This window comes from Entelurus aequoreus, linkage group LG05 (genome assembly GCF_033978785.1).
Source record: "Entelurus aequoreus isolate RoL-2023_Sb linkage group LG05, RoL_Eaeq_v1.1, whole genome shotgun sequence".
Lineage (NCBI taxonomy): Eukaryota > Metazoa > Chordata > Actinopteri > Syngnathiformes > Syngnathidae > Entelurus > Entelurus aequoreus.
Genome location: NC_084735.1, coordinates 84608564 through 84623523, shown reverse-complemented (window position 1 = coordinate 84623523; position 14960 = coordinate 84608564). Strand labels below are relative to the sequence as shown.

At 40.0% G+C, this 14960-nt stretch overlaps 1 protein-coding gene across 1 annotated transcript in view; it reads left to right on the top strand.

The window, feature by feature from the left end:
• The first annotated feature begins 279 nt into the window (after positions 1–279).
• The window catches only part of supt6h (SPT6 homolog, histone chaperone and transcription elongation factor), a 37375-nt gene continuing 22694 nt past the window's right edge, over positions 280–14960 (top strand). Inside the window, exons 1-10 of the mRNA XM_062049122.1 lie at positions 280–414; positions 4074–4181; positions 4249–4422; positions 7097–7170; positions 7238–7421; positions 9980–10061; positions 10142–10397; positions 13501–13602; positions 13679–13792; positions 13870–13959. Of these exons, the coding sequence (XP_061905106.1) occupies positions 4085–4181; positions 4249–4422; positions 7097–7170; positions 7238–7421; positions 9980–10061; positions 10142–10397; positions 13501–13602; positions 13679–13792; positions 13870–13959 (1173 nt within the window). The 5' untranslated portion in view covers positions 280–414; positions 4074–4084. The remainder of the gene's footprint in view (positions 415–4073; positions 4182–4248; positions 4423–7096; positions 7171–7237; positions 7422–9979; positions 10062–10141; positions 10398–13500; positions 13603–13678; positions 13793–13869; positions 13960–14960) is intronic.

Genomic DNA, 14960 nt, shown 5'->3' with positions numbered 1-14960 from the left:
GCGCTGAGGGTTGAAGTGATTCTCACAGCGCCCCTGGTGGCGCGGAGGGGACAGTGCACGCAGGCCGGTGTGAATCGAGTAAATCTGCTGTCCTGTCTGGTATTTAAACATACATTTAAAAGTAAATTTAAATTTAAACTTAAACATAAATTAATAATCACTTCCTTTTATGTGTATCTTTTTTTTTATAGCTATTTCTACAAAAAAATATATACAATATATGTCGTTTTGTTTTGTTTGGTGTAAAGTAACCAGCAGGGGGCGTTGTCGCGCGGATCAAATAGCTGCAAGTGTAGTGTGCGCCCCCGGAATTGTCATCACGCCGCTCGGCCATCTTTTCCAAGTACCTAAAACCCTCCACAACCACCAGATTACTGTACACACACACGGAATATTGTCCCGCCGGCGAGACGTGTAAGTCCCATCTTGGTGCTGCTTCACCGTGGCCTTCCTTTGAACAAAACGAGCTTTTAACGAGTCCGATGGCTTGTTGTTGTCGTTTGAGCTAATGCTAAGCTAAAATGCTATGCTATGTCCGTGCATCAACAGCGCAAAAACGGCAGGATTTATCTCCGAGGCCCCTTGCTTCTACTAACATGTTTTTGTTCCTATTGCTATGTTACTAAACGTAACATTCAAATAGAGGAACAAAAACATTGGAAATGTTAACCGCCTTTACGCGGCTGAGGATGCATGCTAACGTACGTCTGCTAACGTGCTAGCTAGCTTATGCATTGGTAAATAAGGTCGTTGTTGCTTTCCTTTATGTTTAAAAAATGTGTTTGAATCAGCCATTAATATTCAAAATAGAGACATTTTACGTAATTTTAAGAAGTAGTCAAAGTGCACGTGTTGGGTGGTTGTTTATATATAGTGTGTGCGCATTGCGGCATTACGCGATGCTTCCTTAATACCAGTCTTCAATCAATCATCCATCCATTTTCTACCGCTTGTCCCTTTTGGGGTCGCGGGGGAGTTTATTTATATAGCCCCAAATCGCGAGTGTCTCAAAGGGCTGCACAAGCCACGTCGACATCCTCGGCTCAGATCCCACATCAGGGCAAGGAAAAACTCAACCCAATTTGGATTGATTGAGTGAAACTTTTATTAGTAGATTGCACAATGCAGTACATATTCCGTACAATTGACCACTAAATGGTAACACCCGAATAAGTTTTTCAACTTGTTTAGGTCGGGGTCCACGTAAATCAATTCATGGTACAAATATATACTATCATCATAATACAGTCATCACACAAGTTAATCATCAGAGTATATACATTGAATTAGTTACATTATTTACAATCCAGGGGGGTGGGATGAGGTGAGTTTGGTTGATATCAGCATACTTCAGTCATCAACAATTGCATCATCAGAGAAATGGGCATTGAAATAGTGTAGGTCTGACTTGGTAGGATATGTACAGCGAGCAGAGAACATAGTGAGTTCAGATATAATAAGAACAAGTATGTACATTAGAAATACATTTGATTATTTACATTTGGTTATTTACAATCCGGGGAGGTGGGATGTGGAGGGGGAAGGTGTTAGTCAAGGGTTGAAGTTGCCTGGAGGTGTTGTTTTAGTGCGGTTTTGAAGGAGGATAGAGATGCACTTTCTTTTACACCTGTTGGGAGTGTATTCCATATTGACGTGGCGTAGAAGGAGAATGAGTTTAGACCTTTGTTAGATCGGAATCTGGGTTTAACGTGGTTTGTGAAACTCCCCCTGGTGTTGTGGTTATGGCGGTCATTTACGTTAAGGAAGTAGTTTGACATGTACTCCGGTATCAGGGAGGTGTAGCGGATTTTATAGACTAGGCTCAGTGCAAGTTGTTTTACTCAATGAGAAACCTTGGAGGGATGCAATTGCGACCTCGTGGGGACGCAATTGCAACCCCGGGGACGTCGAGTGGATCTAGTTAATAGTGTGAGAGTCCAGTCCACAGTGGGGCCAGCAGGGGATCATCTTGAGTGGAGGCAAGTCCCCAACTGATGCACAGATGAGTGGTCCACCCCATGTCCCGACTTTGAACAGCCAGCGCCTCATCTGTGGTCACCTAATCTGGGGGGAGCAGAAAAGAGACGGCAGATCAACTGGTCTAAAAGGGGGGTCTACTCAGTGGCCTAGTGGTTAGAGTGTCCGCCCTGAGATCGGTAGGTTGTGAGTTCAAACCCCGGCCGAGTCATACCAAAGACTATACAAAAATGGGACCCATTACCTTCCTGCTTGGCACTCAGCATCAAGGGTTGGAATTGGGGGTTAAATCACCAAAAATGATTCCCGGGCGCGGCCACCGCTGCTGCCCACTGCTCCCCTCGCCTCCCAGGGGGTGATCAAGGGTGATGGGTCAAATGCAGAGAATAATTTCGCCACACCTAATGTGTGTGTGACAATCATTGGTACTTTAACTTTAACTTTATTTAAAGGCTAGAGCAGTGGTTCTTAACCTGGGTTCGATCGAACCCTAGGGGTTCGGTGAGTCGGCCTCAGGGGTTCGGCAGAGCCTCCGCCGCAGCGGTCAAGACACACCAGACTCATGAATTGATTAACGTGGACCCCGACTTAAACAAGTTGAAAAACTTATTCGGGTGTTACCATTTAGTGGTCAATTGTACGGAATATGTACTGTACTGTCAGTGTTTCCCATAAACTGCCAAGATACCTGTGGCGGTGGGGGCGTGGCTATGGGCGTGGTCACCATGACATCATTGAGTAATTTGCATAATTTACTACAATGATATGATTTTCTCTAAAAAGGCTCAAAAAATGTATACTTACTAATTAATAATAACAGTTTTGTTTTAAACGTCCATCCATCCATCCATTTTACAATATAATTACAACACTTTATGTACATATAAGGGGCGGCATGGCGTAGTGGGTAGAGCGCCCGTGTCAGAAACCTGAGGGTTGCAGGTTCGCTCCCCGCCTCTTACCATGCCGTTGTGTCCTTGGGCAGGACACTTCACCCTTGCCCCCGGTGCCGCTCACACCAGTGAATGAATGTTGAATGAATGATAGGTGGTGGTCGGAGGGGCCGTAGGCGCAAATTGGCAGCCACGCTTCCGTCAGTCTACCCCAGGGCAGCTGTGGCTACGAAAGTAGCTTACCACCACCAGGTGTGAGTGAATGATGGGTTTTTAACATGTAAAGCGACTTTGGGTACTTAGAAAAGCGCTATATAAATTCCAGGTATTATTATTATTATTATTATTATTATTATATACAGATTTTAATAAGTTATTCACTGAAATATATTTATTAATTGTGGTTCTTACAAAAAATATATCTTATAAAAATATAAAAGCTAAAATGTCTCTTAAAGCTCTACCCCTTTAATTAGTGCATACTAAATAATTTAACTTTAGCCTACTACTACAACCATATTATTTACCAGCAACATAAAGTGAAACAGAGGCAGAGGTGTCCTGCCACGGTCAGTAACAAATAAACAGAAAACAGTAGTGGTGGTAGATAGACACAAAGCTTCATCAAACATCTGATCCACTGAACAAAGCTCCAAAAATCTTGATCCTACACTTCTCTTTTGTAAAGTAAATCTGAACAGCCGATATGGGCATCTACATCAACTATATGATTTGCCTGAGAAGCTGGACAGGACAAAAAAAAAAAAAAAGCAGGACAGGACAAAAAAAAAAAAAAAAGCAGGACAGGACAAAAAAAAAAAAAAAAAAATTTTTTTTAAAAAATCTATTTGTGGCGGCCTTAATTCTTTCGTGGCGGGCCGCCACAGATAAATGAATGTGTGGGAAACACTGACTGTGCAATCTACTAATAAAAGTTTCATTCAATCAACCCATCGTGTAAATAAAAACTTCTCCCTATCGGTGTATCTGTACTGTAAAGTTGTTTTGAATCGAGAATCGTTTGTGAATAGAATCGTTACCCCAAATAATTGAATCGTGTTATGTCCTAAGATTCACATCCCTAATGTTTATCATCATTACTTGTCAAATGTTTTGACACACTTTCTCATTCAGTAACATGAGCAAGTGTGTCCAAACTATGGATTGCAACGTTGCTCAGTACAGTTGTGCACATGTCGACAGGAGCCGCGGCCATGGACTTCATCGAAAGCGAGGCCGAGGAGTCTGAGGAGGAGTTTGAAGAGAAGGACCTGAAGCCCAAAAAGGCACAGCGATTCATGGAGGACGAGGGTGAGATTCGGTGTGTTGCCATGGCAGCGGGTGCCGCGCGGAACGCTCATCTGTCACTTCTCCGCAGATGAGGAGGAAGAGGAGAACACGGAGGACCAGGACGAGCAGGGCAATTTGCGTGGTCTCATCGACGACGGAGATGAGGAACCGGAGGAGGAGGAGGAGGCGGCAGAGAAAAAGAGCGCCAGCGGGGGAGGGAGCGACTCGGAGGAGGAAGTGAGGCATCGTCGTAAGAAGCGACGTAAGTTGATAACATGACACTACAGGGTTTCTCCTACATTGCCAAGATATGACATCGTCATATGTGCTATGGTGCATATATTTTCTTTAAAAAGGCAAACCAAATTTATGCAGACATTAAAAAAAAATCTGTTATTATTAATTATAGTATTTTTCTTTCATAATACCGTTTTGCTCTATTTTTTAGTGGTTGCTGCTTATTGTACAATGTACTTTGTTGAGAATTCTAGCGATCTCTCCAATTTTTTAGTCACTCTATTAAAACGACTAGTGACAAATCGAGCATCTATTTCTGGAGACTGTACTCGTGTTTAGAGACTCTTTACTTCTGTGCCGCCATATCCGCGACAAAAAGCGAGCTGCACAAAGCCTGACGTCACACCTTCCTCTCTTTAAAAACCGCCAGTGTCATCTTAGATTTTGTATATCTCGGGTATATCTCGGATACATAGAAATTATGTCCGGACATGCTGCCTTTGCTCCAGACAACCCCGAGCGTATAGCGTACATCATCACAACATCCAGTTTCAGCACTGCTGTTCCGGTGATCTAAATCTGTATTATTTTTTTTTTGGCGGCCAAATTTTTAGTGCATCACTAGTCAATAGTGCGAAAAAAGTTTTTTTAAACCTTCTCTCTATACTCGTGATTTAGGGCTATATAAGTAAACATTGATTGATTGATTGATATAGTAATAAAATGCAATGTTAAAGGCCTACTGAAATGAAATGTTCTTATTTAAACGGGGATAGCAGGTCCATTCTATGTGTCATACTTGATCATTTTGCGATATTGCCATATTTTTGCTGAAAGGATTTAGTAGAGAACATCGACGATCAAAGTTCGCAACTTTTGGTCGCTGATAAAAAAGCCTCGCCTGTACCGGAAGTAGCGTGACATCACAGGTTGTAGAGCGCCTCACATCTGCACATTGTTTACAATCATGGCCAACAGCAGCGAGAGCGATTCGGACCGAGAAAACGACGATTACCCCATTAATTTGAGCGAGGATGAAAGATTTGTGGGTGAGGAAAGTGAGAGTGAAGGATTAGAGGGCAGTGGAAGTGATTCAGATAGGGAAGATGCTGTGAGAGGCGGGTGGGACCTGATATTCAGCTGGGAATGACTAAAACAGTAAATAAACACAAGACATGTATATACTCTATTAGCCACAACACAACCAGGCTTATATTTAATATGCCACAAATTAATCCGCATAACAAACACCTCCTCCCTCCCGTCCATATAACCCACCAATACAACTCAAACACCCGCACAACACACTCAATCCCACAGCCCAAAGTACCGTTCATCTCCGTAAAGTTCATACAGCACATATATTTCCCCAAAGTTACGTACGTGACATGCACATACCGGCACGCACGTACGGGCAAGCGATCAAATGTTTGGAAGCCAAAGCTGTACTCACGGTAGCGCGTCTGCTATCCAACTCAAAGTCCTCCTGGTTGTGTTGCTGTAGCCAGCCGCTAATACACCGATCCCACCTACAGCTTTCTTCTTTGCTGTCTTCATTGTTCATTAAACAAATTGCAAAAGCTTCACCAACACAGATGTCCGGAATACTGTGGAATTTTGCGATGAAAACGGACTACTTAATAGCTGGCCACAATGGTGTCCCAATATGTCCGCACAATCCGTGACGTCACGCGCAAACGTCATCACACCGAGACGTTTTCAGCAGAATATTTCGCGGGAAATTTAAAATTGCACTTTACTAAAATCTAACCCGGCCGTATTGGCATGTGTTGCAATGTTAAGATTTCATCATTGATATATAAACTATCAGACTGCGTGGTCGCTAGTAGTGGCTTTCAGTAGGCCTTTCAGCCTGGTAAACATTCCGTAATAGCGATCAATTAGAACAGATTATAAAAGAATATACACTTTATTTCAATCTGCCATGAAACATTTATTTTGGTAGAAATATCACATATTACATTACAAAACATATTTGACAAAGCATGATTGTAATGTAACAAGATCTTTCATCGTTTTGGTGGATAGACCGGATGTGACCCGTAGCGCTGTTATTGTGAAGCCGGAAATGTGTGATTGTCTTGACGTGTTTTGACAAAAGTCTCAGATAAAAGTGAGTCTCGGCTTCCTTTCTATCATCTTTTTTTCTTGTAACAATCTACATTTTATGTTGTTAATGCAGTCAACTGCAATGTAAACACGGAGGTGAAGCTCCTCCTCTGTACAAGCGGCAAAGTCGCCAGCAGGCGCTTGCTCCAATGAGGTCGTCTCACGGTGTGCGAAGATATAATAGTCCTGTCCTGTCTGGAGAACAACTTGCCATGAGATTTCCATAATGTATCGTTTTCTTTGTGAATTTCTGCTCACTGTTCTCAAGCTTGCGGCTCGACAGTAACCGGGCGCCATTACATTTCCCCAAACTACAGAACGGGCCGAGGATCAAAAAAGGAGTCAGGACGCCTGTGTATTAATTGCGCGTTAAAAATATTGCCATTAACGGAACTTCGGCAGCCCTAATTACCAGCAATGTTACCATCATGTCCATAAAAAACACCTGTATTTTTCAAATGCAAAATAGTACCCTTTTTAATTCACTAGTACCGGTATACTGTACAACCCGACATGACCTTAACATTTTTCATGTACTGAAGTCCCTCTGACCGTTCTCCCCCTTAAAGATTACGACGACTACCTGGACGACGACGATCTAGCCCTAATTGAGGAAAACCTGGGCGTTAAAGTCAAGAGGAGGGTATGTATCCTTTACGTTTCCTCCTGTCAGTTCCTGGTGGTGACAATGCGACGCTGTTCTCCCGCAGAAGAAGAAGTATGACCGCGTGAAGACGATGGACGACGACGAGGAAGACGACGACGACGAGAAGGACCAGATCGCAGACGAGATCTTTCACGGCGACGCGGATGGCGAGCTGGACGAGGGAGAGGCTGTGCACGAGGCCCTTCCTCAAGCCGATGACGAGGAGGAGGGAGAGGATGAGGAGTCAGGTATGAAGAGTGACGAGTTACAGTGGGTCTGGGTTTGTTTTTGACTCATCCGTCACTGAAAACATGAGTGAATAATGCCCTACCGACAAAAGACATGATACAGTATTATCTGCTCACAGATGCTACCTGGTGGTTGTTTGAGCACACTGCATTGGTTCTAGGGCTGGGCGATATGGCCTTTTATTAATATCTCAATATTTTTAGGCCATGTCACGATACACGATATATATCTCGATATTTTGCCTTAGCCTTGAGTGAACAATTGATGCATATAATCCCAGCAGTATGATGATTCTATGTGTCTACATTAAAACACTCTTGTTCATATCGCATTAATATATGCTTATTTTAAACTTTCATGCAGAGAGGGAAATCACAACTAAGTCAATTTACCAAAAGTGTATTTATTAAACAGTTATTAAGAATGTGGCACAAACATTCATGTCATTTCCAAAACAGAAAGTGCAAGATTGTCAGAGACCTTTTAAAACAAGCTATGAGTGCACTTTTGTGCATGATGTCACTAAGATGACATATCAAAACAACACTAAATTAAAGTGCACTTTTTGTACAGAACGCCACTACCATAGTTTAAAACAAATAAAGTGCACTTTTGTGCATGATGTCACACAAGATATTTCAATAAGTGTCAAATAAAAATGAGCTGCATAACAGGAAATCAAATAGTGTATGTCCTTCGCTATGTGGTAGGTTCCTGCGGACGTTATCTCATTCGGTTGTTGACTATTTTTTTCATACGGTGTTGATCTGGAAATGGTTGCTTGGGCATTTTGTTGGTGTGGCACCGAACGGAGATGTTGACATGCGGAGTTTCAAGCACTCCTTATTCTCTAGCGCAGGGGTCACCAACCTTTTTGAAACCAAGAGCTACTTCTTGGGTAGTGATTAATGCGAAGGGCTACCAGTTTGATACACACTTAAATAAATTGCCAGAAATAGCCAATTTGCTCAATTTACCTTTAACTCTGTTATTGTTAATAATTAATGATACTTACACTTAATTGAACGGTTTAAAAGAGGAGAAAACACGAAAAAAATGACAATTAAATTTTGAAACATAGTTTATCTTCAATTTCAACTCTTTAAAATTCAACCGAAAAAAAGAAGAGAAAAACTTAAAAAAATAATTTATGGAACATCATTAGTAATTTTTCCTGATTAAGATTAATTTTAGAATTTTGATGACATGTTTTAAATAGGTTAAAATCCAATCTACACTTTGTTAGAATATATAACAAATTGGACCAAGCTATATTTCTAACAAAGACAAATCATTATTTCTTCTAGATTTTCCAGGACAAAAATTTTAAAAGAAATTCAAAAGACTTTGAAATAGGATTTAAATTTGATTCTACAGATTTTCTAGATTTGCCAGAATATTTTTTTTGAATTTTAATCATAATAAGTTTGAAGAAATATTTCACAAATATTCTTCGTCGAAAAAACAGAAGCTAAAATGAAGAATTAAATTAAAATGTTTTTGTTATTCTTTACAATAAAAAAATAAATTTACTTGAACATTGATTTAAATTGTCAGGAAAGAAGAGGAAGGAATTTAAAAGGTAAAAAGGTATATGTGTTTAAAAATCCTAAAAAAAAATTTAAGGTTGTATTTTTTCTCTAAAATTGTCTTTCTGAAAGTTATGAGAAGCAAAGTAAAAAAAATTATGAATTTATTTAAACAAGTGAAGACCAAGTCTTTAAAATATTTTCTTGGATTTTCAAATTCTATTTGAGTTTTGTCTCTCTTAGAATTAAAAATGTCGGGCAAAGCGAGACCAGCTTGCTAGTAAATAAATAAAATTTAAAAAATAGATGCAGCTCACTGGTAAGTGCTGCTATTTGAGCTATTTTTAGAACAGGCCGGCGGGCTACTCATCTGGTCCTTACGGGCTACCTGGTGCCCGCGGGCACCGCGTTGGTGACCCCTGCTCTAGCGGGTGACTTTTCAAATGATGCTACATTAGCAGTGGTGCTACTTTTTGTAGCAACGCTTTTGCCGCATAATTGTTCAACATCTTCCCGCTTGAAGCCAAACCACCGCCAGACGATGGACCCTGTGCTGTTTTTTTTGGGAATTGATTCTTCCTCAATTTGTTACCAGATTCGCACCTTCTTTCTCTCGTATTACCACCCGCACCGTTAGCATCACAGCTAACTTTACCATGACGCTACCTCTCTGCTCCGCGGGAGCGTGTGACGTTGCACACGTGATGTATGTAAGAAGGTGCGCTTGTTTTAAGTCTCTGTGAGAAGGAGAGACAAGAAAGAGTGGGAAACGCATGTAGTGTAATGCTCGCAGCTAAAAGCAACTGCGTGAGAACATATACTCGAATATCACGATATAGTCATTTTCTATATTGCACAGACAAACCCGCGATATATCAAGTATATCGATATATCGCCCAGCTCTAATTGGTTCCATGCAGGATTCTCACAGGAATGAGGCAAAACTACAACCTTATTTACTGTATTTGCAGTGGTGTTGGTTTATATTGTGTCTAAACATGGTGGCGTTGTGTGCTTGCATCCCACAGACATAGACGACTTTATTGTGGATGATGACGGACAACCCATCACCAAGAAAAGGGGCAAGAAATTCTCAGGATACACAGACGCGTGAGTCCTCCGTCTTCTTTGCACACGTCTGTGCCCTCTAGAGCGGCCAAACCTAACCCGCGCTTCGTGTCTTCCCGCAGAGCCCTGCAGGAGGCGCAGGAGATCTTTGGCGGCGACTTTGACTTTGCCGACTTTGACGCCGACAACTACGACCAGGGCGAGGAGGAGGAGGAGGACCAGGACGAAGAGGGCTGGGACCGGCCCAAGAAGCAGACCAAGAGGAGGCTGGGCCGCAAGAGCATCTTTGAGATCTACGAGCCCAGCGAGCTGGAGAGCAGTCACATGACCGACCAGGACAACGAAATCCGCACCACGGACATGCCCGAGAGGTTCCAGGTGGACGCTTGTGTTTTTTTATTTCTTTGTGTGTTTGTCATAATGTGGTCTGCCTAGAACACCATCTAACTTTATTTTGTTATCTATAAACATTAGCAGCTCTGTGACATTGAAACAAGCAACGTCTTTGATTTCTTTAGTATCTAACACATTTTCTTGAATCGATCAATCTATCAATTACTTTTTCGATTGATCCATTAATCTGTTGATTTAATTTATTTTTCTAACAAATACTGTAGTGGTGAAACATTTATTTCAAATGAATTCCACTACCAATATCTTGAATGTAGAAACTTTAAATGCATGCTGTTTGGTTCGAGGATACAAAAGAAAGTGAGATCAGCTGATACCATCTCATGTATTAGCTGTAAATTGCAGTATGTATTCATGGGGAGGAGCCATTGACTATATGATAAAAAAAATAAGGATCCATAAAAGCGCCTTACTTTTTGGGAAGTGAACTAGCAGTAAGATTAACAGTAATACATTTACTTTAAAATGTTTAAGATCGCTAAATGATTTAGATTTTAAATTTTTAAGCACAATTATGATCAGCAGAAAAACACATTTAATCATTGTAACAATATCAACCAATTATTTCATACAATTGTTTAACCTACACTACCGTTCAAAAGTTTGGGGTCACATTGAAATGTCCTTATTTTTGAAGGAAAAGCACTGTACTTTTCAATGAAGATAACTTTAAACTAGTCTTAACTTTAAAGAAATACACTCTATACATTGCTAATGTGGTAAATGACTATTCTAGCTGCAAATGTCTGGTTTTTGGTGCAATATCTACATAGGTGTATAGAGGCCCATTTCCAGCAACTATCACTCCAGTGTTCTAATGGTACAATGTGTTTGCTCATTGGCTCAGAAGGCTAATTGATGATTAGAAAACCCTTGTGCAATCATGTTCACACATTTGAAAACAGTTTAGCTCGTTACAGAAGCTGCAAAACTGACCTTCCTTTGAGCAGATTGAGTTTCTGGAGCATCACATTTGTGGGGTCAATTAAATGCTCAAAATGGCCAGAAAAAAATAACTTTCATCTGAAACTTGACAGTCTATTCTTGTTCTTAGAAATGAAGGCTATTCCACAAAATTGTTTGGGTGACCCCAAACTTTTGAACGGTGGTGTATATAAAGTCAAAATCCTTCTGTGTCCAGGGACTTTTCCCCAGATTTCTTAAACAAAAACAACAAAACTTATTTTGTGAAAAAGCAATATCGACCTAATTACTGGTATCACTCATATACTGTACTAACCTTACTATCAATAGCATTGACTTATGGATCGTTCCACTCTTCTCTGTGATTGCCTGCAGTCTGGTATACCAGGGGTCCCCAACATTATTTGTAACAGGGACCGGTTTATTGAAGGCATTATTTTTACGGACTGGCCGTTTACGTGTGGCAGACAAATACAACAAAATTAAATGCATGAAAAATACAATAGACACCAAACTCTGAATTAGTGTAAGCTCTGGACTTGTTTCTTTGTGATGAGATGGTCCCTAGAAGGTTGATTGTATACTACATATCATCAAACTTGGTATATACAACAGTATATACCATCAACCTGCCGGGGACTGCAGATGGAAAATAGCCTTTGGCTACAATCGGGCACATGTTCATTAATTTTTAACCCAAATAGGTGAAATTAGATAATCTCCCACGGCACACAAGACTGTATCTCATGGCACAGTGGTTGAAAAACACTGATATAGATGATCATATCTGCTGTACAGATTGACTTTAGAAAAGAGAAGTGCGGGATACTTTTCTTGTTGCCTTATTTGTTTTTGACTTCATTAAATCTTTGGGTAGAATTTTATTAAACAAAACCACTTTTCTTCTAAGTAATATGGAAATTTATCAGAGCTGTTCATACCAGTGTGCAGCTTTTTAAACATCACTAAATGCTTTTCTTTTTGAGGAAGTTAGATCTTGTGTTTTGTTGTTTATTTTCATTGTTGCTATTTTAACTGTTTTTTTTTCATACATAAACAAGGTTAATTGTTTGGGTTTTTTAGCGCTTTGCCTTTCCTTTCTTTTAAATGGACATTTCCACTTTGTAACAGCTGGATGAGTAGTACAGTTACAGTATAAAGACATATTTATGAATGAATTACAGTGTTTCCCATAAACTGCCAAGATACCTGTGGCGGTGGGGGCGTGGCTATGGGCGTGGTCACCATGACACCATCGAGTAATTTGCATAATTTATTACAATGATATGATTTTCTCTAAAAAGGCTCAAAAAATGTATACTTACTAATTAATAATAACAGTTGTGTTTTAAACGTCCATCCATCCATACATTCTACAATATAATTACAACACTTTATGTACATATTTATATACAGATTTGAACAATAAGTTATTCACTGAAATATATTTATTAATTGTGGTTCTTACAAAAAATATATCTTATAAAATATAAAAGCTAAAATGTCTCTTAAAGCTCTGCCCCTTTAATTAGTGCATACTAAATAATTTAACTTTAGCCTACTACTACAACCCTATTATTTACCAGCAACATAAAGTGAAACAGAGGCAGAGGTGTCCTGCCACAGTCAGTAACAAATACACAAAAAACAGTAGTGGTCAAATACAAATAAGGCAACAAGAGAAGTATCCTACACTTCTCTTTTGTAAAGTAAATCTGAACAGCCTATATGGGCATCTACATCAACTATATGATTTGCCTAAGAAGCTGGACAGGACAAAAAATAAAAAAAATCTATTTGTGGCGGACGTAATTCTGGCGGGCCGCCACAAATAAATGAATGTGTGGGAAACACTGAATTAGTCATCTTTGTTGTTAATAAGCACATGCCTAAAATAACTTAAGGTGTATTTTGTAGTCGATGGAAAAGTTAGAGCCATTAAATATGTGTATGCTTTTTTATCCGATTAGTCGACTAATTGTTAAGTTAATCATCGACTATCAACACAATTGTTAGTTGCAGCCCTACATGAATACATAGTTTGCACCATGAATCATGATCTCGATTCTACGCCCGACAGTGGGGAGTCACACTTTTCCTGGAATGCAGACCTTCTGCACGCTGACATTCTATGTGTGTTCCTCAGCTGCGATCCATACCAGTCAAACCGGCAGAGGATGACGAGCTGGAAGAGGAGGCAGAGTGGATCTTCAGACACGGCTTCTCCACGCTCACCATCTCCATTCAGGTCGCAACTCCTTCCCTCCCGGCCAGGTTAGACTTGTGAAGAAAGGGGTTCCACCTCCTGTCTTCTCTGTGAACAGGAGAGCACTGATTATTTGGACCGAGGCACGACAACCAACTTCAGCCGGAAAGGCCCCAGCACCATCGCCAAAATCAAAGAGGCGCTCAACTTCATGAGGAATCAACAATTTGAGGTTTGTTTGGAGGCTTTTTCTGCATATGTGTGAAAATGAAAGTAACCGCTGGGCTTGTCTTGTGTGCTTTTGTCCAGGTGCCCTTTATCGCTTTCTACAGAAAAGAATACGTGGAGCCTGAACTGAACATTAATGACCTGTGGAAAGTGTGGCAGTGGGATGAAAAGGTATGACACATGTTTTACATTTAAGTACTAAAGATGCTAAAAGCAACCAAATGTAGGTCAATATACAGTACAGGCCAAAAGTCTGGACACACCTTCTCCTCATTCAATGCGTTTTCTTTATTTTCATGACTATTTAAATTGTAGATTGTCACTGAAGGCATCAAAACTATGAATGAACACGTGGAGTTATGTACTTAGCAAACAAAGGGGAAATAACTGAAAGCATGTTTTATATTTCTAGTTTCTTCAAAATAGCCACCCTTTGCTCTGATTACTGCTTGGCACACGGCACACCCTTGTCATTCTCTCGATGAGCTTCAAGCACACCTGTGAAGTGAAAACCATTTCAATTGACTACCTCTTGAAGCTCATCGAAAGAATGCCAAGAGTGTGCCAAGCAGTAATCAGAGCAAAGGGTGGCTATTTTGAAGAAACTAGAATATAAAACATGTTATGTTCTTTCACCTTTTTCTGTTAAGTACATAACTCCACATGTGTTCATTCATAGTTTTGATGCCTGATATTTTTTTAATGAAAAAAAATGTAGTAAAACAAGATGAAACAACTGGACATCAGTTATTATAATCAGATCATTTTGAAATGTTTTTTATTTCATCATTAAAAATATTAATATTCCTTAACACACAAAATTACCCAAAATCGGTACCGTTGAGTACCGGTATCGATTCCCAGGTACTGGGAATCGGTACCGTATCGGTTCAAATGTGAAATGTACACATCCCTACCGTCAATCAAATAGTCGACTAATGTAAGGAACCCCTGGGTAATTGATGTCAATATTAATACATTATTTAATTCTTTTTTACAACATGGGCCAATAAAAAACAAGACATGGACTGAAAAGGTCCTCTGGGTTGTACTTTGGAGCACTTAGAGACATAAATTACATTCTGTCGTTTAAATGAGATAAGAATATTTGGCATGTTTAAACAAAAAAAAGTACAATGTATGGACTTGCTTTTCCTAAAATGACAATAAAT